The sequence below is a fragment of the Magnolia sinica genome, chromosome 17 (assembly GCF_029962835.1).
Source record: "Magnolia sinica isolate HGM2019 chromosome 17, MsV1, whole genome shotgun sequence".
NCBI classification, from domain to species: Eukaryota; Viridiplantae; Streptophyta; class Magnoliopsida; order Magnoliales; family Magnoliaceae; genus Magnolia; species Magnolia sinica.
Window position 1 is genome coordinate 51,688,304 of NC_080589.1, and position 26,026 is coordinate 51,714,329.

Genomic DNA, 26,026 nt, shown 5'->3' on the forward strand with positions numbered 1-26,026 from the left:
CTAGAATATCAACCAAACAAAAATTATTGAATATGAAGAAAACACAATGAATCGGCACAGATATGAATGGAGGTTGGTGCACATGAGCTAACACACATACGAATGGAGGGTGGTGCATCTGCAAAGAGGGGCAATTAAAAGAGGAAGTAGATTAGGTATTCACCGGTAACAACATAGTTGCAGGGCACATGTTGATGATGTGTTGTATATCAACATCATTCATCCGTTTTTTCACACCAATTTATATGTATTCCCAAAAATTAAGCAAATCCCAAAGCTTACGTGGACCACACCAAAGGAAATAGTGGTTATTGGACACCCATCATTAAAAACTTCCTGGGTAACAATAATGCTCACCATAATTTTTCGTTTCCATCCAACCTGTCCGTCTATTTGGTAAGATCATTTTAGTGCTTTATCCCAAAAAATTGAGACAAATCTAAAGCTGAAGTGTACCACACCAAAGAAAGCAATAGGCATTGAACGTCTCTCATTGAAAATTCATGGAGGGTCACGAAAGTTTTGAATCAATCTGGTATTTGTATTTTCCCTTCATCCAGGTCCATGTAACCTTATGAGTAGGTTAGATAGCAAATAAACATCATGGCGGGCCCTAAGAAAGTTTCAACAATGGGAATCATTGTCCCACTGTTGTCTCTAGTGTGGTCCACTTGAGTCTTGGATCTAATCATTTTTGGGTTAATGCGGTGAAACGATCTCTCAAAATGGATGGACGATATGGATATAACACATACATGGGGCCCACAAAACTTGCTGATGTTAACATACCATGGAGCACACCACGGATTCTGCTTTCGGTTTAAAGAGGGAAGCATTACAGCGGCCTTAGAGAAGGGGAAGGTATGAAAAATAGTTTTAAAGAATGGAAAGTTTGAGGGAGAAAAGTTTAAATTTTGAACTTTAAAAGATTGTTACATGCCAGGCAGGCTAACGGGCCTTAGATAACTATATCTAAGCTCAGCCTGATTGAAAAACTAGCTCCATCTTTGAGCCCAAACTTGGCCTAACAACCTAACCCAAGCCCAGCCTAAGGTAGGCTAGCCTCGAAAGTCCACGGGCCAGGCTGACCCATTGATAGCCCTAATCACTTATTTATTTTATCGATGTCGTCCATCCATTTTTCTAGGTCATTTGAAGGTATGAGTCCAAAAATAGGCACATCCAACTCTCATGTAGACCACACCACAGGAAACAGTCGTGATTGAATGCCCACCATTAAAAACTTTTAAGGGCTACAAAAGTTTTAGATGGAGCTGATATCTGTAATTTCCGAACATCCAGGATGCAACCTAATCAATAGGTTGGATGGCAAATAACCATTACATTAGGCATTAGAAACTTTTTAATGATGGGCTTTCAATCACCATTATTTTCTTTTGGCGCGGTCTTGGTTCTATCTCATTTTTGAGCTTGTGACCTAAAATAATCTAGAAAATAAAATGGATAAAATAAATACATCATTGTGGATCCCACATAGCACTGTCCCATAGCCACCTTGCGAGTGACAACATGCAGAATATCATCAGAAATCTCTCGAAATCCATTTCCATCATATTTCCCTTGTCATCGTGGATCACATGTGAACATTTTGCTAATGTAGACAACATCCAATCCACTCATCAATTTGCTTCCATGATGTCTAATTGATATTTGAAAGTTGTAATTGAGCCCATAGTTTAAATACCCCAAAACCCGAAACTACATCTAGCTCAACATGTAGGTGTGGCCCATGTAGTGGTCAAAGATGTTCATGGTGGGAGTATTGTTTTCATGCGATGGACATCGTGCATACTTGTCATTCTAGTGGCAAGGAAGGTATGTCACCAGAAGTTGCACTGACTTTGTTCTGGCGTGAAAGATGAATTGGGTGATAGGTTCAATGGTGCATTTTGATACTTTATGGAATCAAAAGTGCACCCACCTAATTAATGGATTGGCTTATTCCACGCTTCTTGCTCTATTTAATGATTGGATCTTACACAAGTGTGTTGTGATTTGAGGTGGCAGTGGGTCAAGTTTGGACTGTACTAAAAACATGAGCTCGTAACAAGCCTAGCACAACAAGCCTGAGCCTGAAAAATTAGTTGGGACCTAGTCCAACCCCAACCTTAAATACCTATTTGGTCTCAACAAATGAACTATTTGGATTACCTAAAGATTAGCTTTGGCTGTATGTGATGCTACTCTTTAAGTGATCATTGACAAAGTATTTTGTTCCAGAGATTGAAGAGGTGATTAACAGGACACGCATCTATAGGCCATGCATTCCATAATTGTGTTGTTCATGAGTTGTGTCCACTATCAACATGTTCGCTCTCAAGAGTTTTGGACTGCTCCACTCATAAATTGTGTTACATCAAATTTAGGTCACTCATCATGTTATCTCGCATCATTGACCCACCTCATTAGTTAAGGGATCTATATTTTGGACAATGGAATTTCATATTGGGCCTTCCTAATCCTGTATATTACATAGGTGTCAAGAACCTTCTCCGCAACCTATTGTACAAATCAGCTGGCATTCTCTTATATATTTTGTTGAATATTCAGGCATTATTTAAACCATAAGCTTAATGTTGAAAGTTTGGATCCATCACTACTGTAAAGGAAAAAAAAAAAAAAAACCTAATTTAGGCAGAGTAGTAGAGGGTGCAACTAATCTGGGTCAGTGGCCTACTATAAGATAGAAAGACCATTTAAATCCCAAACTGAGTCATAGCCCATGGACCTATGACCCAATTGTTACATCAAAATTGACCTTTATCGGCGGTTTTAACTGCGGTAGAAAATCGCTGGTAAAACTTTTACCGGCGGTCAGGCAAGCCCTGCTCAAAAAGGTCAGGGGCCTTTACCGGCGGTTGTGCTGGACGCCGCTTCATGTTGCATTACCCAAAAAGTCAAAAGCTACGGTTACAAGCCCTAGTGGAATATGGGTACGGTTAAAGTCTGTAGCTATTGGTAATTTAGCCATTGTAAAGATCAACTGCTGCTTCCTATTTTGAAAAAAGGCTAAAAGATCTTAAACTTGGCTGAAGTGTCTTTACCCATCCAACTGCTTCTAAGATTATGGCCCACCTGCTGAATGGACCAGATTTACTTTCATGACATGGTCAAAACCACCTAATGAATAGCTTGGACATTGCACCTGGACGCTGCAATGGGACAAGTGCTGGTGTGTGCATGAACTGCCTTGCATACATGTGTGAACTTAGCAAAGCATGATTACCTGTAAACAGTTGCAGGTTAGCTTAATGCACCAATGATCTTATGGGACAACATGTCATGTGTGTACTACATCCGAGCTGTGGAAAAGGAAGCCCACTATGAAGATCTCCTGGAACAAAAATAGTCCAGTCCACTCATCTGGCAGGCCACAAGTATGTTGATCAGATCATCAACATGTCAAATTTAAAGCGTCCAGTACTTTCATCATGTACTACATCCCATCAATCCAAGACGCTTCCATCATGCGTCTCAACATTATAGCATCATCAATACACATTTTGGGCAAAATTTATGTTGATGAACCTGCAAAGAAATGTCACAAGAAAACAAAAATTGAACATAAGGAGCAATAATAGTTCTTAAAGAAAAATAAATTTGAAGCAAGACTAGTCAAATGAATGGCCACTAGGAACTGTATGATTTACATAATACCCAAGAAGAAGTAATCAAATAGACTTCTAGGCCCCATAATTTAATTGATTCATGTATTTAACTATGGAGTTATGTGCTCCACAGTCCACTCAGACCATTATTAATGGAAGATAACCTGCAAACAAAGAGAATATGAATTCAAAGTTCTAGTCTTTGGATCATTGATATGTTGTGCTTTGGCCCATTCCTTGATCTGTATGCAAAAATCAAATGTAAATCACAAACATCTATGCACATCAGATGTTGGACTTGATTTGACCAAGAAGATTACTGATTGAGATATCCACAACAGATCATAGTATTAGAACCGCTATGCCAATTAGTATTAGAACCACCACACTAGTTAATATTAAAGTGAATCCTTTCATCAAGTCCATGACTTCAAATAGTGGATTGGGAGGTGATAATCGTATACACAGTTCCTTACAATCAACTAGTGATTAGGGAAGAGCCTGTGCCCTTGCAGCAAACAATGCAGTTGGTGCAAGTCAGGATTGTTCAATTAACTAAGGTCATGAATCACAAACATAATTATGGTAATGAATGGCCAAGACGGCTAAAAGGACTCATGGTCAGCTACTTCGAGGTCCAATAAGTATATACTCATATCAGACCATAGGCAACAACCCTATATAGGCAAGATTAATTAAGAGAGCCAGATTTTTTTTAGCCAATTAAATGTTGAAGAAGAAGAGCATATCTATCCAGATGGAGTGTCTCTTGATGAGTTTGTTGTCAAATTGCTTGATAGATTTATGAATTTATCAACTGATGGATTGGTGGATGATCTAAAAAAGGTTATAATTAAAAAGATATTAGAGTTTTAGAAATGCAGGGAAAATTAAAAGAATTTGGGCAACTTTGCAGTTCCGTAACATCTGAAATTCCCACAAGATATTGCAAAAAGAAGCTTACAACAAAGATGTCTATAGAGGGAAGAAGTATTATCTGATTCATACTGTCTTTATGCAGTTGTCTGCAGACTCTGCAATTACAAGCACTGTTATCACAACCAGCTTGAAAAGCACCTGAATGTCATAGACATGCAAATCCAAATAACTATTAGGAAACTAGCAACCATAGTAATCGTAAAGAAACAGGTAATTTTACTGGAATGAACATCTCAATGCATGCTTCAAAATCTCCCAAAAGTTCCTTCGATAGTAAAATTAGCAGATGGCAAACCTAGAAAAAAAAAAAAGAAAACCATTTAGACATATCGATACTATCAAATATCTTTAAAATTCACTACTCTAAACCCACAAACATTAGAGACTTCATAACTTAGCCAATGTACAGAACCATAGGCTCTTCTTGATAATAACAAGCCTGTAAGGTCTCCATTTCCAGCAGTTACATCGTTTCAGCCTATCATGATTTTTAGATTACTTTGCCAAACTTATACCATACATATGAGAGTTTTGCCATAGTTTTCACATGATCCAAACATTTTCTGACCCATATATTAACACATTTTTGGTCATTAGATTTAATATTAAACAGGCTGATTTTCAATTCCAAAAAAAAAAAAAAAAAAAAACAGCCCTTCCACCATCTCTTCTTGGGCCTAAAAGGAGCTCACTTCACTTGGGAAAAGCTACAACTCCCAACCAAGCCTTCTCTGTTGCACCAAAAATCCGAAAGCAGGAAAAGCCAGGCTTCCTCGAGAGCATTGGATTCTCCAGCCACACCTCTACTAGCCAAACACTAGAAACCAAGCCACCAGCAGTTGGCACCACCAGCCCTGAAGCAATCAACCCCACAATAGCATATATTGGCAGAACAGGGATCTTCAAATACTGATACCAGAAGCAATCAGAGGATGCAGCAAAACAGGGGAGAATGCTACCAAACAGGGATGACACTCCAGCTAGCCGGCCCATGAGCTTACATTCCTTTTTTCATGAAACCATAAAGGATAATCCCACAAACTTCCTAGTCACCACCATAACAGTCATGGACAGATTTCATCACTACCTGCACATGCATCACAGTTCAAAACAGGCTTCCAAAATATGCAGATTTCTCCAAGATTAATCTTAACATACATAGTATCATGATCCAACTCCTATCCACCCTTCCTATACCCTAGTTGATCAACCACTTGTAGGCTATCATTAACTCAATGTCTAATAGTACACATGTTTCTGTTTTTGAACAACACTCTAGAGCATACTCATTGTATACTGAAGCCATAGACGGTACAGTCACCTGAAACCAAGGTTCAAACAATAGCATTATGACCTTAGAACACCCAATAGCCAAAGCCATCCTATAACAGCAGCAAAATGTTACAGATTTTTATTTTTTTCCAAATCATAACTCTGTGTTTTACCATTCCACTCTTCTTCTACAACAGTGAAAATTTTATAGAAATTGAATGGATCAGCATCTTTGAATAGAACCATCCCTTGCTAACAGTCTTGTCCATCTATTTGTATTCCATTGCGTAATGTATTGTACCCTTACGATATGGAAACATATTGGTTATTGCACAGGATATATCAACTAATTCCCCCGTTTTTAACTCATTTCCAAGAGGCACTTCATATTGAGCCATTTCATCAAACAGTTAGCATGCATGAAATATAGGAGGAATAGTTTTTTTTTGTCCTCAAAGAAGAAAAAGAAAAAGAAAGAGGAATAATCCACCACAACCCAATCTACCCATACCCTACTCATCTTCAAGCCTGTTGAGATTCAACAACAAATCACCATCACCGGCAGCAGAACATCAAAATGCCCCTCCGACCCTGGTTTCTGGAGGACGAAGACAGTGAAGAACATGGAATCAAAAAGCTAATGATGCGCCAATTTGGTCCCTTGCAAAGGCATTGCACCTGAAATGATCCCCATCTCAACTATTCAGTGGGGTAGCCCGCCTGATTATTCTATCTGCCTGATTTTCGGAACCCAAGAAATACCTGAGGGAGTGCACAGGATATAAAGGATGCGTTTACGTATCACTGTGGGCCAAAAATTGTGTTGTAGGTTAAGCTCAACCTACAATGCAATGTATCTGGCCTCTGAAATGTGCTGAACTGGAAACTATAAATTCCAAATCCTTGAACTGCGGTTCTGACAATGATGGTTTTAATTATAAAAATTAAATTCTAATATTAGTGGCATATTAAGATATTCAACGGATATGAGGTGCTCATCTATGGGCCACGTGCAAATGTGGTAACTTGGTGTGAAAATCCAAGTTATCCATCACTAGGGCCCCTCCGTGTAATTGATTTTTCTGAGAAATCTAGCAAGTACATCATGTGGAAGAGGTACTGAAAAAACAAGTAGATGTCTTAGTATAACTTCACCATATTTTTCAGCAACTGATTTATTCCATAGACAGTGGCCCAACTGATAATTAGACTAGCCTTATTTTTTGATCTATTCATCCAAACCGTGGGAAGCCAACCAACAACGGCTCCAAACTCACACACATGGGCTACATTGGCACATGTGGTGGCTTGTAGGTGGGATGCCTTATAAACACTTGTGAAATCAGAAAAAGGAAGAAATTTACACGAAAAATCAGAGTTAAAAGAAAAGGAAAAACATAGGAAATAAGGCGTTTTTGGCTAAGCAAAGAAGATAGAAATTAAAGTAGACATGAAAAAGAAGGGTCTGCAAAGATGAAATACAACCTTCTCTTGTGCTTGGGTGGCCGAGGGAAGCAAGCTATATATAGAGGGAATGCCACTAAAGCATGGTACCTCAGTCGTGAGCTCCAGCCTGTTGATATGGTGGGTCTCATGATCATTAGGAGATTGGCTATTACCCATGGTTTGCACTCTGTCATTAACTTGATGAGTTGACATGCCTAACTATGGGTCAGGGCATCTATAGGGTGGAGCCCACATGATAAGAGGCTTGGAATGTACACCACATTGAGTCTTGTAGTGTATAGATCGGTTAGCTCCATTAATATTAACAATGTTCCTTAATATCCCTAACACATACTCAATTGACAACATTTCAGAGAAAACATGAAGAGCTATCTGAAGATGAAATGAAAAAAAGGAAAAAAGAAAACGGTCTTGATCGTCCATATTAAAGGCCGTTGATCAAATGGTCAATATTTGTTAGATCTGTGTGATGTTTGCGTGTTAGCCTGTGAATTGAGCTGTCCTAATTTAACTAGAAGCACTATAACTTATGGTGGTCTGAGAGCACTGAAGCATTTCTCTAAAGGAGTTCATTAGATCCCTCATGCCCCAAAGAAGCATATATGGATACAAATGCCAGAAAGAGAAACCTACATCTAGGGAAAGAACTATTTAACTTTAAAAACATTTATATGCAAAAATATTCTCATTGCAATCTTCAAACAGTCCATGAAGAGATCCTAACAGGCCTTTTTAGCCACAGAAGGAGGGAAAAAGGAAAAAAAAAAAAAAACAAGAAAAGAGAGGGGAGGGTATGGTCCCAACCTAAGCTGCCATGTGTCACATGCCCTGTCACGCCCCAAACCCGGAAATCGGATTCACAGGAATCCCGATCACCGAATCTGGTGCTGACAGCCTCCGTAGTACCCCATTCTCGGCTCCTAACGTTCATACGCCAGATTCCGATCCTAAGATCCTACAAGGAGGATTTTTTTTTTTAATTTTTTATTTTATTTTATTTTTTTTTTAACATTTAACTCGTAATAAGCATAACTACAAGATCACCTAATTCACAAAGTCAACATCAACAACACATATCCACTAATATAATCATTTAAGTACAATGCTGAAAGAAAAATACATAAATCGAAAATCAAGCTCCACAAGACCGCTGCATGCTCTAAGCTTAACAATGCTGTAACCTAACATCTCCTGTACGCATCTATCGTGCATAAGCTTATAGAAAGCTTAGAGAGTGGTGTAAGTGTGTGCACAAGGTAAGTGTCAAGTAAGCAACATCAGAGTAATCAGAGTAAGAGGAAGTACTGACAAGTCTAGGAGTCATACAATATCATGGTACACAATGCAAATCAGCTAGGCAAATGAAGTGTCAGAGCAAGCCAAATATTAGATGCCGAGGATACAATGTCATAAATCATACAATATCGAAGTAAGCGGAAATATACTGATAAGTCTATGAGTGCCATCAGCCGTACCAAGGCTATGCGATGCCAGACATGAGTAATAACGACCATATCCATGCAGAAACATGGCAACTCAAAATGCTACGTACTGCAGATGCAATGTGATATGCGGTGCGAATGAAATGACCAAGCTGGAGTGAAGTCGGGATGCTAGTACGTAGTATCGCAGGCTATGGAGTCCATCACGAGGGACTTCTATCCAAACCAGTCCCATACCTAAATTTGGATAGTCAGACTCAATGTGGTGAACTCCTGATCTCAGGTTAGTCGCGTGCCCAACCGAAATCCTGGCCATGCGAAAGTACACAACAATTAGTTGTACACCACCAGCCTGAGTGGATAGTGAATGAAACAAATGCATGAGTATGCACTCTTACTCAATAAGTCCACATATCAGTACAGTTCCTCTCTGGGAAATCACCGGGGTCTATTACACTACAAACTAGATTGCAGCCCCATCGCGAGCAACCGGGTGAGTGGAAGAAACCTCACTATTCTCCTGCTAATATCAGGCCCGGCTTGTCGATAGCGAACTCATTCCTCGAGCTGTTCACTCAGCCTAGCATTGCCTCCTTCTCTTGGGCAAGTAAAGCCGTACCCCCTTCTAACCGACCACGACACAATGGGAGACGCGGCCTAACGGTATACGACCCTCATGCGCTCATGCATCCACTCGGTTTAGACGTTGGAGCAACCTCTGGAACCAAGAGGGTTTAGGGACTTTCACCCAGGGATATCTATAGCACCCCATATAGAACAGATTTCCGGTGTCCCATCTGACCATCCATGAAATACCTATAAAGGCTACGACCCTGATGTCGCTAGGGCGTACAGTAATCACAACACACAATACAAGATGCATGAGTCATACAATCCAGTCATGCATCAATCCTGCGCATACCGTGTACTCATGTGAGAAAATCTCCACCTATCAGGGAGTCTCATAACAACATGTCCAATGTTATATGCAATGGTCAACCATATCTCATAACAAACATGCAGATGATGCGTATGGGCATGTATTATGATGCTATGCTGTCACATACTCATAATCGGTATCAATAACTAGTACCGATAATCGGCATCGACAATCGGCCTCAACAATGTGGACATTTAACCAACATTACCCCCAAGGAGTGGCCCACATAGAGCCTAACATATAGTGGACCCATGGCCTCACAAAATGGCCTGATATATAACACCATGGGCCTCACTCAAGAGCTTAGTATACATCACGATAGGCCTTTCAAATGGGCCTAACATTCATTACAATGGACTTCATCGCTTGGCCCTTAAATGCATCACAATGGGCCTCATCACATAAGCCTTGACAATCGGCCTCAACAATCAAATCGACCTTGACAAATCAAAATCGGCCTCGATACTAGCCTCGACAATCGAAATCGGCCTCGACCAATCAGAATTGGCCTCGATACTCAACCTCGACAATCAGAATTGACATCGATTATCGGAATCGGCAAATCAGTCACGTTAATCAAAATCGGTAATCGATCACAACACTCGGAATCAATCGATAATCAGAATCAGCAAATCGGTCATGTCGATCAGAATCGGCAATCGGTCATGACAATCGGAATCGGTCGATAATCAGAATCGGCAAATCGGTCACGTCGATCGGAATCAACAATCGGTCACGACAATCAAAATCGATCGGTAATCAGAATCGGTAAATCAGTCACGTCAATCAGAATCGGCAATCGAAATCGGTCAATAATCAGAATCGGCAAATTGGTCACGTCGATCGGAATCAACAATCGGTCACGACAATCAGAATCGATCGGTAATCAGAATCGGTAAATCAGTCACGTCGATCAGAATCGACAATCGGTCATGACAATCGGAATCGGTCGATAATCAGAATTGGCAAATCAGTCACGTCGATCGGAATCAACAATCGGTCACGACAATCAGAATCGATCGGTAATCAGAATCGATAAATCGGTCACGTCGATCAGAATCGGCAATCGGTCATGACAATCGGAATCGGTCGATAATCAGAATCGGTAAATCGGTCACGTCGATCGGAATCAACAATCAGTCACGACAATCGGAATCGGTCGATAATCAGAACCGGCAAATCGATCACGTCGATCAGATTTAACAATCGGTCACGACATCAGAATCGATCGGTAATCAGAATCGGTAAATCGGTCACGTCGATTAGATCGGCAAGCGGTCATGACAATCGGAATCGGTCGATAATCAGAATCTGCAAATCAGTCACGTCGATCGAAATCAACAATTGGTCACGACAATCAGAATCGATCGGTAATCAGAATTGGTAAATCGGTCACATCGATCAGAATCAGCAATCGATAATGACAATCGGAATCGGTCGATAATCAGAATCGACAAATCGGTCACGTCGATCGGAATCAACAATCGGTTACGACAATCGGAATCGATCGGTAATCAGAATCGGCAAATCGGTCACGTCGATCGGAATCAACAATCGGTCACGACAATCGGAATCGGTCGATAATCAGAATCGGCAAATCGGTCACGTCGATCGAAATCGACAATTGGTCACGACAATCAGAATCGATCGGTAATCAGAATCGGTAAATCGGTTATGACAATCGGGATTGATCGATAATCAGAGTCGGCGAATCGGTCACGACAATCGGGCTCAACAAGAATGAGCTTAACAAGGCCTAAGGGAATGTCACAATGAGGACATCTAACTGTCATTGCCCATCAATGTGGTCATCTAACCAACATTGCTCCCAAGGAGTGGCCCATATAAGGGATTCTTACACAACGTAACGGGCCATGCATACATCGCATTGGGCCTCAACCATGGGCCCGTAAATACTTCACAATGGGCCTTATCATATGAGAAGAATATATCACAATGGGCCTCACTAAATGGGTCGGGAATATATTACAATGGGTCACGATATATGGGCCGAGTATACATTATAATAGGCCATGGCCCATGGGCCAAAAACACGTCTCAATGGGCCATGGCCCATGGACCTCAGTACATCATAATGGGCCGCAACCCAGGGGCCTCAAATACGACAAGTGGGCTGCATCAATGGGCCTATATACACATCAAGTGAGTTGCATCAATGGGCCTGCTACACAACACAATGGGCCTCATACTTGAGCCACAAATACACAACAAGTGGGCCCTGCATATGGGCCTAATATATATAACAGGTGGGCCCTGCACCTGGGTCTCAAGTACATAATAGGTGGGCCCTGCACATAGGCCTCATATATATATATATATATATATATATATCAAGTGGACAATGTGGATATGAAACACATACATCAGGTGAGTCACACGTCTCATGGACGGTGTGGATTAAACATACACTGGACCAAAATCGTCATTTAGGAACAGTCTAAAACCGTTCCTAAATGCTTCAGGAACGGTTTCAAACCGTTCCTAAATGAGGCGTCGCAGAAAAACGGGAACGGTTCAGAACCGTTTTGGATACCGTATCAATTTTTAGAAACGGGATTTTAGGAACGGTTTTAAACCGTTCTGGTGCCAACGGTCACATTTGGGGCACAATTTTAGAAACGTTTTTGAACACCTATTAATGTTGCCAATGGTCAGATTTTAGGACGGAATTTTAAGAACAATTTAAAACCCCTTTGTTCATTGTATGAGAGAGAGTGGGGAATGTAATCTACTCGTATTATATGCTAAATAATTACACAAATGAAAGAAGAAGACAATAGAATGATTCACACACATAATAATCTTTTCCTTCTTTTCTAGTACACATTTCAATTTCAATTCCAATTCAACATTTCACTTCCAGGCTTCTATAATCCAACAGGCCCCAAAATTGTTAGATCAGTTGATTTTGTTGACTTCAGCCTTCACACTGTTGCAAGTATTTAAATGAGTATTTTTCAACTGTCTTCAGCAGCAAGGATGTGTCCTTTGACATAGAGCACAAGCTGTCAAATAGTTGCAACGAAAGTAGTAAGAACAACAAAACCATCAGCAACTCAAATTTGAATGGTACAACACAATACAAAAGTCCCAAATTTGCCAAGAAATTTCAAGGCAAAAGTGTACCTTTTGTAGCCACATACATTTATGTGCCAGAACACTTGTTTCACTGCCTTGGTCTGAAAAAGAAAGACGTCAATGATACCTACTTGGTCTAGTAGTATGCTATGAAAAACCTGAGGTACAACCGTTTGAGTATCAATACCTAATTCTTTTAATGAAGATGCATGTTTCTTCAATTTCTTCAGGTGCTCAGCACAGCCATAAGCAACAAATTGCTGATCCCACAGTATTATAATCAGATGGTTGAGGAAAGAAGCTGATCAGTTGGCATATATCCAGCGATCTGCAATGCCAAAAGCTTACTTGTTCTATATCCAAATCTTTGTGGATATTCAGATGAATCCGATGTAGCTGCTGTACCATTGCCATGCTTTTGTAGTACTGATTTGTAATTTCCCAATTTGAATCAAACTTATCATTTGTAAGCTCACGTAAGTGGCTAGAACGAGTAGCAACGGCTATAATTTTTGTTCTACTCTTGAGGTAGCAATAAATGTTGCACATCATATGCAGGTTGAAGAAACCTGCTACTTGAGCTGGAATTGAACTCTCCATAAAGAAGGCCAATTTTCAGCTACCAGAACAGATAGTCAGTAACAGTCATAACAATCTCCAGACAAGATAAAGAACTAAGAACACATACTTTAACAAAAACAGGCAAAAAGAAAATTGTTACATTCACTTTAAAGTAATGGACTTCACAAAGTATAAAAGTAATAGGGATCAAATGGAATTCTCAATTGTTGCAGGATTTAATAGCAATTTTCTTTCCTCTTGTTCTTCTTGGGATCAATGTTATGAATTTAGTGTTCATAAAAATTTTTGTGAGGCTATTAGACATGATTCAGGAAAAAAAAAAAAAAAAACATCATTATTGTACAAACTAATGAAATTCATATTACCATTTCTCCTTCCCTTTGAATGATGAAACTTGGTGCATTTCTCCTTCCACTTGTGTTTGCTAACAGCAACAGGGGCTTCCAGAATGAACCATGAAAAAAAAAAAAGGATAAAAGAGGAGGAGATGATTGATGAACTTACCATGAACGACAGAAGGCCTGCAAGTATGCTGCACATCCGCAACTTAAACATGTCAGCATGTGAAAGCAGTTAAACCAATTACCAAAATCCAAACAAACAGCATTCCAGCAACATAACTGAAACTTAGTTTCACCTTACCTTGCCACAGACCACATTGGGTTCCAAGTCTCTGGATGAACTGAAAGAAGATGAAAAGAAAATTTTCAAGTTATAAGAAACATCACAAGTAACTAACAAATTTCACACCAATAGATAGTTCAGCTCATTTTGAGATACTACCTAAAAAATGAAGCAAATCCAGGCTCAAATAAACCACACCATAGAAAACAGTAGGGACAACATCCCATGTCAATGAAGAGTATGGATTCTCAACAACTTAATTTGTCTATATCATCTATTGGAGGCCCTTTACTGATGAAATGCCCTTAGTACATCCACTTCCTCTTCCAGCCACCAAGGGAATCTCAAGATTCACAATCCTTTGACAAAAATAACTACCTTTTGGAAGTTTCAGGTGTGAATCCCTATGTTTTTATTGTGCGACTCCACATTCCACAAATTTATGCTGCAAGAAAACAACAAAATAGAGAGAGAATCAATACAGTAAAGACTGGCACCTCAACAATCTATGGCTTTTGTGAGTTGGTATTCTTTGACACATCATCTTTCTTCAAACTTCCAGCTTCCTGCTGCATGTGGCTCTGCCTAAAGTTAATACATGCATGCACGAACTCTATGGAGGAAAGAGATAAAATGTCTCCTCCTGATGCACTTTCAGAAGCCTATACACTATTACGGTATAGCTGAGAGCATTTTCATCATTCTGAAATAAAAATCATAAATTAAATAAAATACCTGCTCTGTCTGCTTCAGATTGCATATCTTTGATTATTCTATCAACACTCCAGTCTGGAACATACAGTTTGAACAGGAAAAGTCAGCAGGAAGAGAATCTCATACTCCTGTACATGATACCTTAAGTAGTAATCTGCTGTAGTAATGTGCATAAGCTTGTTTAGTTCAGCTTTACCAAGCCTGTCAATGTAGACAGGTCTTCCTTCTTTATCAACTCCATGGTACCCCTGAGGGTAAAAACACGGGACTTCTTCCAACTCTTCATACTCTCCTAATTTCAGAGCTTCTCGAGTTTCATCAGACATAGTGGCCATCCCAGAGCTCTCCATTTCGTCTAGATGTCCTTTTGCTCTCTGATCAATATTACCAGAAGCAGCACCCCTACCACCAATATTTGGATATAGAGGATTCCTTGGCACTGCTGCCATACCTTTTCTTCCAACCCCATGAATAGCCTCTGAGATATTCTTTTCACGACTTGACCATGCTTTCTTCTGCACAAGCGTGGCAAAGAAAACAAAAATCATCCCATAAAAATATCAACTGATCAGTGTTATAATAATCGTATATGGAGAATGGCAATTCTCGCCTATGACTAGGTGTCCTATTATAAGGGAAGCAAACAATACCAGGTGTCCTATTCTCCTAGATTTATCAGATCTGCCTATGACTAGAGTAACAAACCTTCAGCATATTGGGCTGATAAGCAAGATTACTTTGGCATGGCTCCAGAATCTGCAAAAAATATTGGCATATTAAAAATCCAAACCTGTGGAAACGTCCCATATTACTTCCCTATAAATTAAAGAAAAATATCCAGTAAAACCAGATTACATAAAAAATAAGAAAAGAAAAATGGAACAAATCAATAGAATATTAATAAATAGAATTAAGATGAATTAGCACTAGCACTAGCACAAGCACATGTAGAGAAGGGCTTTTAGCACTAGCACATGTAGAGAAGGGCTTTACTTGGAAATCTCTGGTGGAGTTGTTACTGCTACTGTTACTGTTACTGCTCAAACTTTTGTAGTGAACCCTACCTGGTAGCAATTGCACTAGATGTTCTCAAGCCAGGCTAAAGGAGGAGGTTGATGTCATGCGGGCAGTTGGTGGCTGAATTTCCATCAAGCTACCATGAGAATTCCTATGATGATGGTAGTAGAAAATGTGAACAGAAACTACAAGAATAGGTGCGCTCATAAGTCATACCTACAAAACACATGAACTCTAGAGGCTCTTCATCAGTTCCTTTCCTCTCAAAAACTGTTCCATCTTCAAGTTTGCCAGTGTATTTCAATGAGAAGAAGAAAGACGGTCCAATGCTTGAGCATTTTCTTAGAAGAACATCACGAGAGAAGATTCATAAAAAGTAATAATCTCGCGCTACTTCAAGAGAACTGTTGAAGACGATTAAAACAAATGCAATTCCATCTGATCGTTAAGTCTGCATTTTGATAGGCCAGACACAATTCATAAAAGTGTTTTTCCCTGATATTTGAGGCACATGGCTGCAGTTCTTAAGCAAGCATGGGATATCAAGTAATGTGCAGCACATAACTAAGCATGCTTATTTCCCTGTTCTGTTAGAGAACCAAGCCTGCCTTGTCCTATTTAACCTATGGCAGTCAGGTTCACATAAGAAGTTTTGAGCTAGATTGGTAACATCTGCACAAGTTACAACTACAGCATTGGAGACATGCACCCGCCGCTGTCCATTTGAGTGCAGTGCACCATCTGATTCCACCATGGGATATTTCTTAGGCCCAAATAAATGCAAAACTTAAGACCATCCTAAATCACCTGCACTTCAGCCACTGTGTTACAGATCCTGCCACAGATATTTCCCATTTGATCTCTACCAATGCCACCTTTTCCTCCACCCATGTAATTATCAAATGCATAGGCCCTTCTCACAAGCATAACAACATACACCTTACATACAAAATTCCTCAAAACAATTTATGGCACATGAGAGATTCAGGTTTCACTATTCATTTATGGCACATGGAGAAGCTAGTAGTAGATTTTCATAGCAAGAATTTAAAACATTCAAAATATATACCTGCTACACCTACATTCAGGTTCCATTGTCCGAAGTTGTGTCGGCCCGTGACAAATCCACTCCATACATCAGTTTTGCACGACCACAATAGGACAGGATGATAAAAATCAGGCAGGTCCAAAACTCATGTGGGCCATACACACGAAAAAGCTTGGATTGAACGCCCAACAATGAAAATTTTGTGGGGAGTAACAGAAATTTTTTGTCAGGAGTAGATTTGACATGGGAATCTCTAGGGACCACAGCTTACGACAGCATGGGGCACAGGAATATCTGTGTGGCCGCAGCACAGGCAATCCGCGTCCATGTTCCATTTGAAAGTTTCTACGATAGGCATTCACCCTTCCAACGTTGACTTTCCTTTGGTGTTACCCACCTAAGTAAAGCTGGATTACAGGATAAAGAAATATGACTTGATGCATCTAATGGACGGGTTAGATGACTCCACACAGCAGCCTCATGCGTTTGAACTCATGACATCTTACTATTTTGGCTTCAAGGAAATGAATGACATCTGTAGCACTAGTTGTTAGACAAGTTAATTTAAAAATAAAAAATAAAAAATTAGCAGCACTAAGATTTACTTTCAAAGTTAACACGACAAGAGATAATAATTGTAAACACAAGTGTTAGGAACATCCAAACTTGTATTGACCGATGAAAGAATGTACAAACAATAGAATGTAATGGAATAATACGGCTGATCTTTGCAGTCTGTGCATAACCCACACTGACCATCCAATCAATCCATACTGCATTTGGAATTCGTACCTGTAATGTTCCCATCTGTATTTCTTAGTTACATTCATCGAAGTGAATAAACAGAAGGAGGTATGCCCTATCCGCACAAACACATGGTCTAAAGTGGTATGTCTTGGATCACTGCCTCTAATGAGGTGGATCAATGTTGATTGTTCCCCTCTCATATATCAGACTAGTCCACTCATGGATGGGCCAAAAAAATATGAAAGAAACAGAGAGATTAAATGTACAACAGTGGTACACGTTATTGGTTGATGCGTTTCTTCAAACAACTAACATGCAGATGTCGGCGGCCATGGCTGCCTCCGCGATGGTTGCTGCCCAAATTTTGATAATCGAAAGGGGAAGTGAGAGAGACAGAGATGAAGGGAGAGAGATCGAGAGAGTATACCTTCGATTTTCTCGAGAGCATATGAAGGAGGCAGAGCAAACGTAGAAGCCATTTAAATTGGAAGAGATCTCAATCCAAGAAGATTAGAAATGGCGGGGATTGATTGGGTTCTTCCACACTCACAGACATTCGACCGCCATTAAACCTGAGAGGGAGAAAGTGAAAATGGTTCAGATCTGGCCGACGCCGATCTCCATTTGAAAGAGAGAGAGAGAGAGAGAGAGAGAGAGAGAGAGACGAGATCGAAGAAAAGGGAAGCAAAGAGGGAGAGGGAGACGGAAATGGATGCGAAGTAGGGTTCGGGAGCTTTTGGCGTAAGAAAGGACTAAAATGAATCGTTTAGTCTGCAGTAGATATAAAGCAACGTGCCTCTTGAGCCTTGTAGGGTCCACTCAGAGGTTACTAATCGAATCCCTTCCGTTCATCTGTTTCAAAATAAAACACTAAAACATAAGATTAAACAAATAAGAAGATCCAACACTCAACTGGGACACACCAATAAAATAGTGAAAATAATACGTATAACGTTGAATACTGTTTCAAATCAGAATCGGCTCGAGTACGGTGGAATACCGTTTCAAATAAAAAACGGCCTGAAGCCGTTTCTGACCCAAAATCATCACCGTTCCAGTTAAACGATTTTGGTGTAGTGATACGTCGTATGGAGTTTATCTCATGGACGGCCTAGATGGAATATGTACAAGGTGGGCCTTGCGATTACACAACAGGTGGGCCCTGCATGGTCAGCAGGCGGGCCTACACCTTCCAAATGGGCCCAGTAAATGAATGACATGGATGATCAACACATATCTCATGGTAGGGCCCACCGTCTAGATCATGGTGGGCCACATCAAATGGGTAGATGGAGTAGATACAACATGTACATCACGTGGGGTCCACGTCCCAACCAGGGATGGACGGCCAGAATATATATCACATACATCACAGTATGCACTACGGTCCAACCATATGGGCGGTGGATACAAAACAGATGGACGGCGTTGATAAACACATGCATCATGTGGAGTCCACGTGTGCATGGGTCCCACAGCCGCTATGCAGCACGAATAAAACACATACATCACAGCTGCCCACCGTCCCTGCCTCTGGACGGTGGGAATACATAATACATGCATCTCTGAGGGTTCCATGTAGATAGACGGCGTGGATAACAAAACATCAAGGTGGGCCACCGTCCACGTCCAGGACTGGACGTGTGAATGAAACACATACATTTTGTGGGTCCCATGTGTGGAGCCACGTGCCACCAGGGCAGGCATGGATGGACCGAGTAGATAAAATGCTTACATCATGGTGGCGTTCCACCTGTCCAAAAAAGGACGGTGAGTATAAACATCACATGGGGCCCATGTACGCTGCTGTCATTAATGCAGCTATATAGCTGTTGAGGGACACCAGCCACTCGTTTATCACAGGTGGGTCCCATGTGGGGGCCCTAATATGTATATGACAAATGCATATCTATCATTATATTGGGATTATTATTATTATATTAAAATCTGCCAACGTCCAGGATATATATAAACACCAGATATATATCCTATATACATACTTAATATAATACAATATTATGATATAAAGCAGGTGAGAGGTATACCACCGTCCCACTGTCCAGGGATTGGACGGTGAGGATGCAACACATTCATCATGGTGGGGTCCATTTCCCAAACGGGCGGACGGACGGACGGTGTGGCTGCTTAAACATCAAGGTAGGGTCCACACGCCATGTCTGGAAGGTTTGGATATAACACAACCTCGTGATCAGCCCCTGCTGACGCCATCACAGCAGGTGGGTGGGACCCACGGAGCTCACGTCAATGCGGCAGCTACACAGCTGGTGCGAGGTACATCAGCCAATCCGTTTCCCACCGTGAGTGGGTCCCATGTGGGACCCATCATAACATTTATTTGCCATCCGATGAAAAGGAAAAACAAATTTCATCTAGGTCCAAAACTTCTATGGCCCAAAAAAAATGGTTTCAATGGTGAAAGTCCAATCTCACTGTTTCCTGCCGTGTGGGCCATTTGAGCCCCATTTACGGCTGATTTTTGGGGAATCCTAGTTCCCAAAGGGGACCCATCAAATGCACGGAGTAGATATACAACATACATCGTGGTGGGGCCTATGGTGGGGCCCACCGTTTCACCCTTAAACAAACAGCGAGGACGTGGCTTGCTACAGTGTCCAGAGGACGCTGACAGCAATAGCGTCCCGTGTATTTTTATTTTATTTATTTTTATTTATTTTTGTTATTTTAGGGATTTTTATAGGTGGGCCTGCATCAGGAAAAATCCGCACCAACTACTGGTCTCCCCGGCTCGTAACAGATTTAATGAGTCCAATATGCAATATGTTTTTGGCGGGTAGAAACATCAAGATAGATTTCAACGGTTAAAACTACTGTTTTCGACGCTATGGCCCCCCAAAAAAATTGGATTGGCTTCATTTCTCGGCTCAACACCTAAAATGACTAGGGAAATAGGATGGATGGTGTGGATTTGATTTATACATCTAAGTGGAGCCTGCATGAGCGGTCCACCCAAAACTTTTGAACCCAACTAACATTTTTGTTTTCGTTTCCAACCTCCAACGTCCAGTGAGGCTTGGGCGTCACACGGGTTGGGTTTTCTCCAGCAAAGTAGGGCCCCTACATGCACTACCTGCTTCACTTTAGGGTGGGCCCACACGGGTGGGACCCACCTGCCTTGGATGAAGGGAACATTTGTATATTTCCTCCATTTAGGCCCGCCTTAATGAACTGCTAGGTGGACCCACTAGGTGGACGGCATAGATGTGAAACATATCACAAGGTGGGCCACGATCAAACACAAAATAAGAGAGAGAGAGAGAGAGAGAGAGAGAGAGAGAGAGAGAGAGAGAGAACACACCCACCCCAAGATCTCATCTTCCTTCTTCCGCCAATGCATGCTAGAACCCCAGTGGACAGACTTCAACGATTGAGATGGATCATGGATGGTGGAGATGAGAGTTAGGAAGGTGGGTCACACTAGATCTCTCATGGGAGCCATAGACGTTGGTGCTCTCATGGGGTGTTGTTTGAAATGGAGAGAGAGAATGAGAGAGAGGAATGATGGGAGAGGAGTAATGGATGAGAGGGATGGATGGGTGTGGTTTCCTTTGACTTTTGGTAAGAAGGGGATGGTTAGGTATGGGTGTTGTTGACTTGGTGAAGAGAGAAGTATGGGTGAGTGATCGCTTGTGATGGGATGTACTTGACTTATGATTAATGTGATTGATGGGACATATCGTAGAGATTCTATCGGAATTCGTAAAGTGCGGCGTTTTCCTCAAATTGAACGCGGGCCCACATATCTTGGCCCGGGCATCGCTTCACTGCACGAGATGCGACGTCGGAACCGCGGCGATGGTACGGTCGCACTGGTACAAGTTTCGGGTCGAGCCGACTTTGATATACAGAACACGTCTCAGGATCATGCGTCAACGCTGATAATAGATCGCGGGTTGCCGGAATTCGACCGGGCGGAACGTATGAGTATACTGAATGGTACGGTCTAGGGTATGGGCCTTACATGCCTCGCAAATGTAGGATTCACAAGATCAGTGTCTAGGTGTTGACATGTATCTTCCAAGCTTTGATCCTTCAATGGGTGTCCCAACCAATACATGTTTTGTTATCTTTTTCTTTACATGGTTTTCTTAACATCTGTCATTGGATTATCATAATTCATGTCTGTGCTTCTTAATCTGTGAGAGATTTTTGGGGTATTTCTTTGGTTTTCTGGTTGCATTTTATCTCCATTCTCCACTTGTTATTTAATATGACATGTTTTTTTATGTGCAGGATTTGGCTGGTTAGTCTTGACATCAGGTGTATCACATTGTTTGTTGTGTATAATGCGACCCACGAGAGGGAACAACCTGATTTTTAGGCCAAAAGTTCTTAAACAGTGTGGCCCATCTGCTGGAGAGCTCTCAAATCTCGCACACATTTCATAATGGAATGTATGTGCGTGGATGGGCAGGGTTTTGCACGGGTGTAGGCTGAGCAGACTTCATTTTAAATCTGCCAGTGGAATTCAAAATTTTGAATTCTTTTTAATGTGGTTCTGTGATATACTGATCTTATATCTGCCAGTGGAAAAGTTACCATTCCTCATTATTACAAAAAATAAAAATAAAAATTTTTAAAAATAAAAAATAAAAAATAAATAAAAAGGAAAAAAAAATGTCCTATTCATGAATTCCCAAAACACACTCACTCAAGCTGACATGTAGTGAAGACCGTTTCATTATTATGAAAAACGCTATTCTATTTATGATTTGATCTCAACATTCAAGGAAAAATTGACTGTCATGGTTTGTGCAGCATTTGGGTGGCTTTAAAATTTTTGACATTGGCCAGTCCTTTGCTATTCTTTTCAATCAACAAGGCATTATAACCATACTCATGTTGGATGTTTTAATAGTATCCTTCAAGGTTTTGGTTTGTACAAGTGAAATCAATAGTTTAGTTATCCCACCTATTGAGATGATGGGTCCCACTTTGGTGGACCATGCGCCAAAAAATTCCAAAAACAGAAAAATCCAAATACTTCAACAGGTTGCCCAACAAATACGCAATTAAGAAAATAAAGATACCAAAGTTCACATTCTAGTAAAAGATCAAATATTCAATGGCTACGACCTTCCAATCTGGGGATTTCCATATCATTAGCCATCCAGGTTGAGGGCCAGCATATTAACAGTTTTGATCATCGAAGTGAATAACAGAGGAGGAATGCCCTATCTGCACACACACATGGTCTAAAGTGGTATATGTGTGAGATCACTGCCTTTAATGAGGTGGATCAATGTTCATTGTTCCCCTCCCATATATCAAGCTAGTCCACTCATGGATGGGCCAAAAAAGTATGAAAGAAACAGAGATTAAATGTACAATAGTGGTACACGTTATTGGTTGAAGCATTTCTTCAAACAACTAACATGCAGATGCCAGTGGCCATGGATAGTGGCGGATATGGCTGCCGCTGCAATGGCTGCTGCTCAAATTTTGATAATCGAAAGGGGAAGTGATAGAGACAGAGATGAAGGGAGAGAGATCGAGAGAGAGTACCTTCGATTTTCTCTTCTTTCTTCTACTTTCTTCGATTGTTGGAGAGAGATCGAAGAAGGAACAACACATCGAAGAAAATGAGGAAAAGAGAGATCGAGAGAGAGGGAGGAGAGGGAGATCAAGAGGGGGAGGGAGAGGAAGGGAAAGAGATCAAGAGAGTATGAGGGAGAGAGATAGAGGACGGGAGAGGGAGAGATAAGACGGCGGAGAGAGAGAGAGAGAGAGAGAGAGAGAGAGAGAGAGAGAGAGAGAGGGGTTCTTTTCAAGTCGACTGAGCAGTCGTCAGTTGGTGATGGCCGCCGGTAAAAGCGCACCGGATATTCTCCACTTTCTTGTAGTGAATCCTCACTCATTTACTAATTCAGATTATAATTTTAACCCATTTACTTTTAGTTTTAGCCTCTATGTCACTACACCAAAACAGCGAGACAAAAATGCTTGGTTCTACGAAGGACCTATTCAGTCGAAAAGAAAAACTTGGTTTAAATAATGTCCAACATCGCTCACATCGTAACTCAAGAAGAAATTCAAAAAGTTGTCATTGAAATTGTTTGTCTAGAAAGGAAAATGGGGCAAAATGGAAGATTTCAGTTTCAACTATTGTATCCTCGCGAAATTGATGGGATATCATTTCTGGCTAATTTTTAATATTTAGACTTTTAGAAGTTTAATGGAGATGGCTCACCATAAGAGCATTTAATGCAATTCACAACAACCATGGAAAATTTCTCTACAATGCAACAATGCATTATTGTTTAAGATTGCTTGGGTCATCCTTGATAGGAAAGGCCTTTAAATAGTACTCAGTCTTACCCTCAAAATCTATACGTACATGGGATCAAATGTAAGATACATTTATGGCAAACTTTATCTCGTCTAATAGAGGTGTTAGCCTGATCGAATTGGCTTCTATTTAACAAAGAGTAGGAAAACCAATGGAGAAGTTTGTCGACTGATGGAAGACTCTAACAATGTCATGCCGATAACTTCTAGGAGATTTAGAACTACTTAAAACGTGCTTGGGCTCTATGGAGTTAGAAGTAATGTTAGGTCTAACAAGAATTGATATACAAACTTTTTGTAATCTCACTACCAAAGCCCACGCCCTCAAATTCATGGCCAAGAAAATGTCAGCCTCTTATATGGAGTCGACATGTTGAAGTTCCAATAGAACATCAACAAACATCACCGATAAAGGGAGAAAGAGAGAAGACCCTTAAAATAAACAAAGAGATGGTAGAAGGGAAAGAAAAAAACAGTTATGTAGGTAGGACGACAGAAAAACAACCTGGACGATATGAGGACCATGAGATGTATGCATTCGTAAAAGAAGAAGTGCTCCCTATGATGAACTAGTTCATGATCACAGAGATGATTAAGTTACCCCGACCAAAACATCCCAGGGAGGTAAGGAAAACAAAAGAAAAGAATTACTGTCATTATCATCGTAAGCTCAACCATCAGATTAAAAATTTCTATACTCTTAAGAATATACTTTAGAAGATTGTTGACAGAGGTGAAATTGTAATAGAAAATAACAATGAACAAGGTAAGAAGGCTGTAATGAACACATTGTCTGTGCGAAGCATATCCAACATGATTGCTTATTACGGGAGCTCCAATTATTTTCAAGAGATCTTATGGTGATTTATTGTGATAATCAAGTAACATCCCACATCGTAAATAATTCAGTACTCTATGAGAGGACTAAACACATAGATATTGATTGTCATTTCATCCATGAAAAGATTACTTCCAAAGATATTACCATACCCAATATTCAGTACAAATCACAGGTTGTAGATATCTTCACTGAGGCATTACCATTTGTATAATTTTCTTTACTATATTTCAAGCTAAGCATGACAGATATTTATGCTCGAGGGGGAGTGTTAAATTAAATAGAAATATTATATTTCAGATGGTCTTGCAGACTACCATATCTTATTAGTCTATTAATATAAATTAGAAAGGGGGTGCGAAATTTCCTAATCTCGATGAATTTAATAACATATTTTTTATCCGCTGTTCATACGGTGAGAGGAATGTTTTGATAAAGATCTAATGTAAAAACATCTTCCGGTAACATCATAATCTTGGAAGAATTTTCGAGTAGAAATCCCTAAATTTTTTAAGAAAATGTTTACCCTTGTATGAATATACGACTGGGTTCAATATATATATATATATATATATATATATATATATATATATATATATATATATATATTTCAAAAAATCTCATGAGAAAAACAAATAAGGAAAAACTAGGTTTCCTCTCTCACCTTTCTTTGAAAGAAGGTTCCTAAGAAACATTGCTTCATTTCCTACACTTTATACAAATTCAAATGGGCCTTTGAGAAAGTTAACCAACTTTTCGGTAAATGATTTTATGGTGGCCACCTCAATAATAGATGGGCTTGATATTTTCGCAAGGATATATGTTCGTGGGGTGACACAACCAATGAATGGTTTGAATTGTACACATGCATTGAAACCTCTATGGTGATCCACCGTGATGGATCCAATCCAACCATCAATTGTCCCAATTATGTTAGGACATAAGTCCAAAACTCAGTCAGATTTAATGCCTAATTGAGGCCACACGACATGAAAGAGTGTAGATTGAGACACGTACACCATTGAAACCTTATTTAGCCTCACCAACGTTTTGATCAGGGTGAAATTTGTATCTGCCCTTTATCTTGGCGGGACTTGAATTATGATTAAATAAAAACATTTTGGGAGGCCTCAGGAAGGTTCCCCTATAGGTCTTGTCTACAAGGAACAAAAGATTCCGGCTATACTGTACATATGTGGCCCAACTAATGAGCACACATCCCTGATATTTCGGACAAGGAATCTAAATAGTCGAGGCTACCTGATGAGCTACTTGGATCTCCTACAAATGTGCTATGGTTGCACGTGTGAGCACCAGAGAAATAGTTGGGGAACCTATATT

At 40.3% G+C, this 26,026-nt stretch overlaps 2 protein-coding genes and 2 long non-coding RNA genes across 8 annotated transcripts in view; 1 reads left to right on the plus strand and 3 right to left on the minus strand.

Annotated features, from left to right (window-relative positions):
- The window catches only part of LOC131231974 (probable leucine-rich repeat receptor-like protein kinase At1g35710), a 71,312-nt gene that overhangs the window by 10,386 nt on the left and 34,900 nt on the right, over nucleotides 1-26,026 (plus strand). The window lies entirely within an intron of this gene.
- Nucleotides 3,057-23,248, minus strand: LOC131231977 (uncharacterized). 2 transcript variants are annotated; one of them, XR_009164589.1, is made up of 5 exons: nucleotides 23,065-23,248; nucleotides 5,528-5,655; nucleotides 4,789-5,422; nucleotides 4,638-4,706; nucleotides 3,057-4,556 (listed from the first exon to the last, which is right to left on the minus strand). It is a non-coding gene; the product is annotated as an uncharacterized LOC131231977 (long non-coding RNA). The 2 variants fall into 2 exon arrangements; XR_009164588.1 differs by having other exon boundaries at nucleotides 3,057-4,706.
- LOC131231975 (uncharacterized) lies at nucleotides 13,321-14,777 on the minus strand. 2 transcript variants are annotated; one of them, XM_058228401.1, is made up of 4 exons: nucleotides 14,492-14,777; nucleotides 14,008-14,052; nucleotides 13,736-13,902; nucleotides 13,321-13,407 (listed from the first exon to the last, which is right to left on the minus strand). In XM_058228401.1, the coding sequence occupies exons 1-4, from the start codon at nucleotides 14,536-14,538 to the stop codon at nucleotides 13,361-13,363; spliced, it is 306 nt and encodes a 101-aa protein (XP_058084384.1). In that variant the 5' UTR covers nucleotides 14,539-14,777; the 3' UTR covers nucleotides 13,321-13,360. The 2 variants fall into 2 exon arrangements, 1 of the variants encoding a protein (XP_058084384.1); XR_009164585.1 differs by lacking the exon at nucleotides 13,321-13,407 and having other exon boundaries at nucleotides 13,428-13,902; nucleotides 14,013-14,052.
- Nucleotides 15,020-16,074, minus strand: LOC131231979 (uncharacterized). Of its 3 annotated transcripts, XR_009164593.1 has the most exons (4): nucleotides 15,942-16,074; nucleotides 15,702-15,845; nucleotides 15,414-15,498; nucleotides 15,020-15,223 (listed from the first exon to the last, which is right to left on the minus strand). It is a non-coding gene; the product is annotated as an uncharacterized LOC131231979 (long non-coding RNA). The 3 variants fall into 3 exon arrangements; XR_009164591.1 differs by having other exon boundaries at nucleotides 15,020-15,498; XR_009164592.1 differs by lacking the exon at nucleotides 15,702-15,845 and having other exon boundaries at nucleotides 15,414-15,464; nucleotides 15,942-16,043.

What these genes read in the sequence shown, in the direction of transcription:
- LOC131231975 (XM_058228401.1), bottom strand. Translation starts at nt 14,538, where the DNA reads ATGATGTGTCAAAGAATACCAACTCACAAAAGCCATAGATTGTTGAG. An exon ending in AAAAGCCATAGATTGTTGAG is followed by an intron (nt 14,053 to 14,491) that starts GTGCCAGTCTTT and finishes ATCTTCTTTCAG; the next exon opens with TTCATCCAGAGACTTGGAAC. An exon ending in GTGGTCTGTGGCAAGGTAAG is followed by an intron (nt 13,903 to 14,007) that starts GTGAAACTAAGT and finishes GCGGATGTGCAG; the next exon opens with CATACTTGCAGGCCTTCTGT.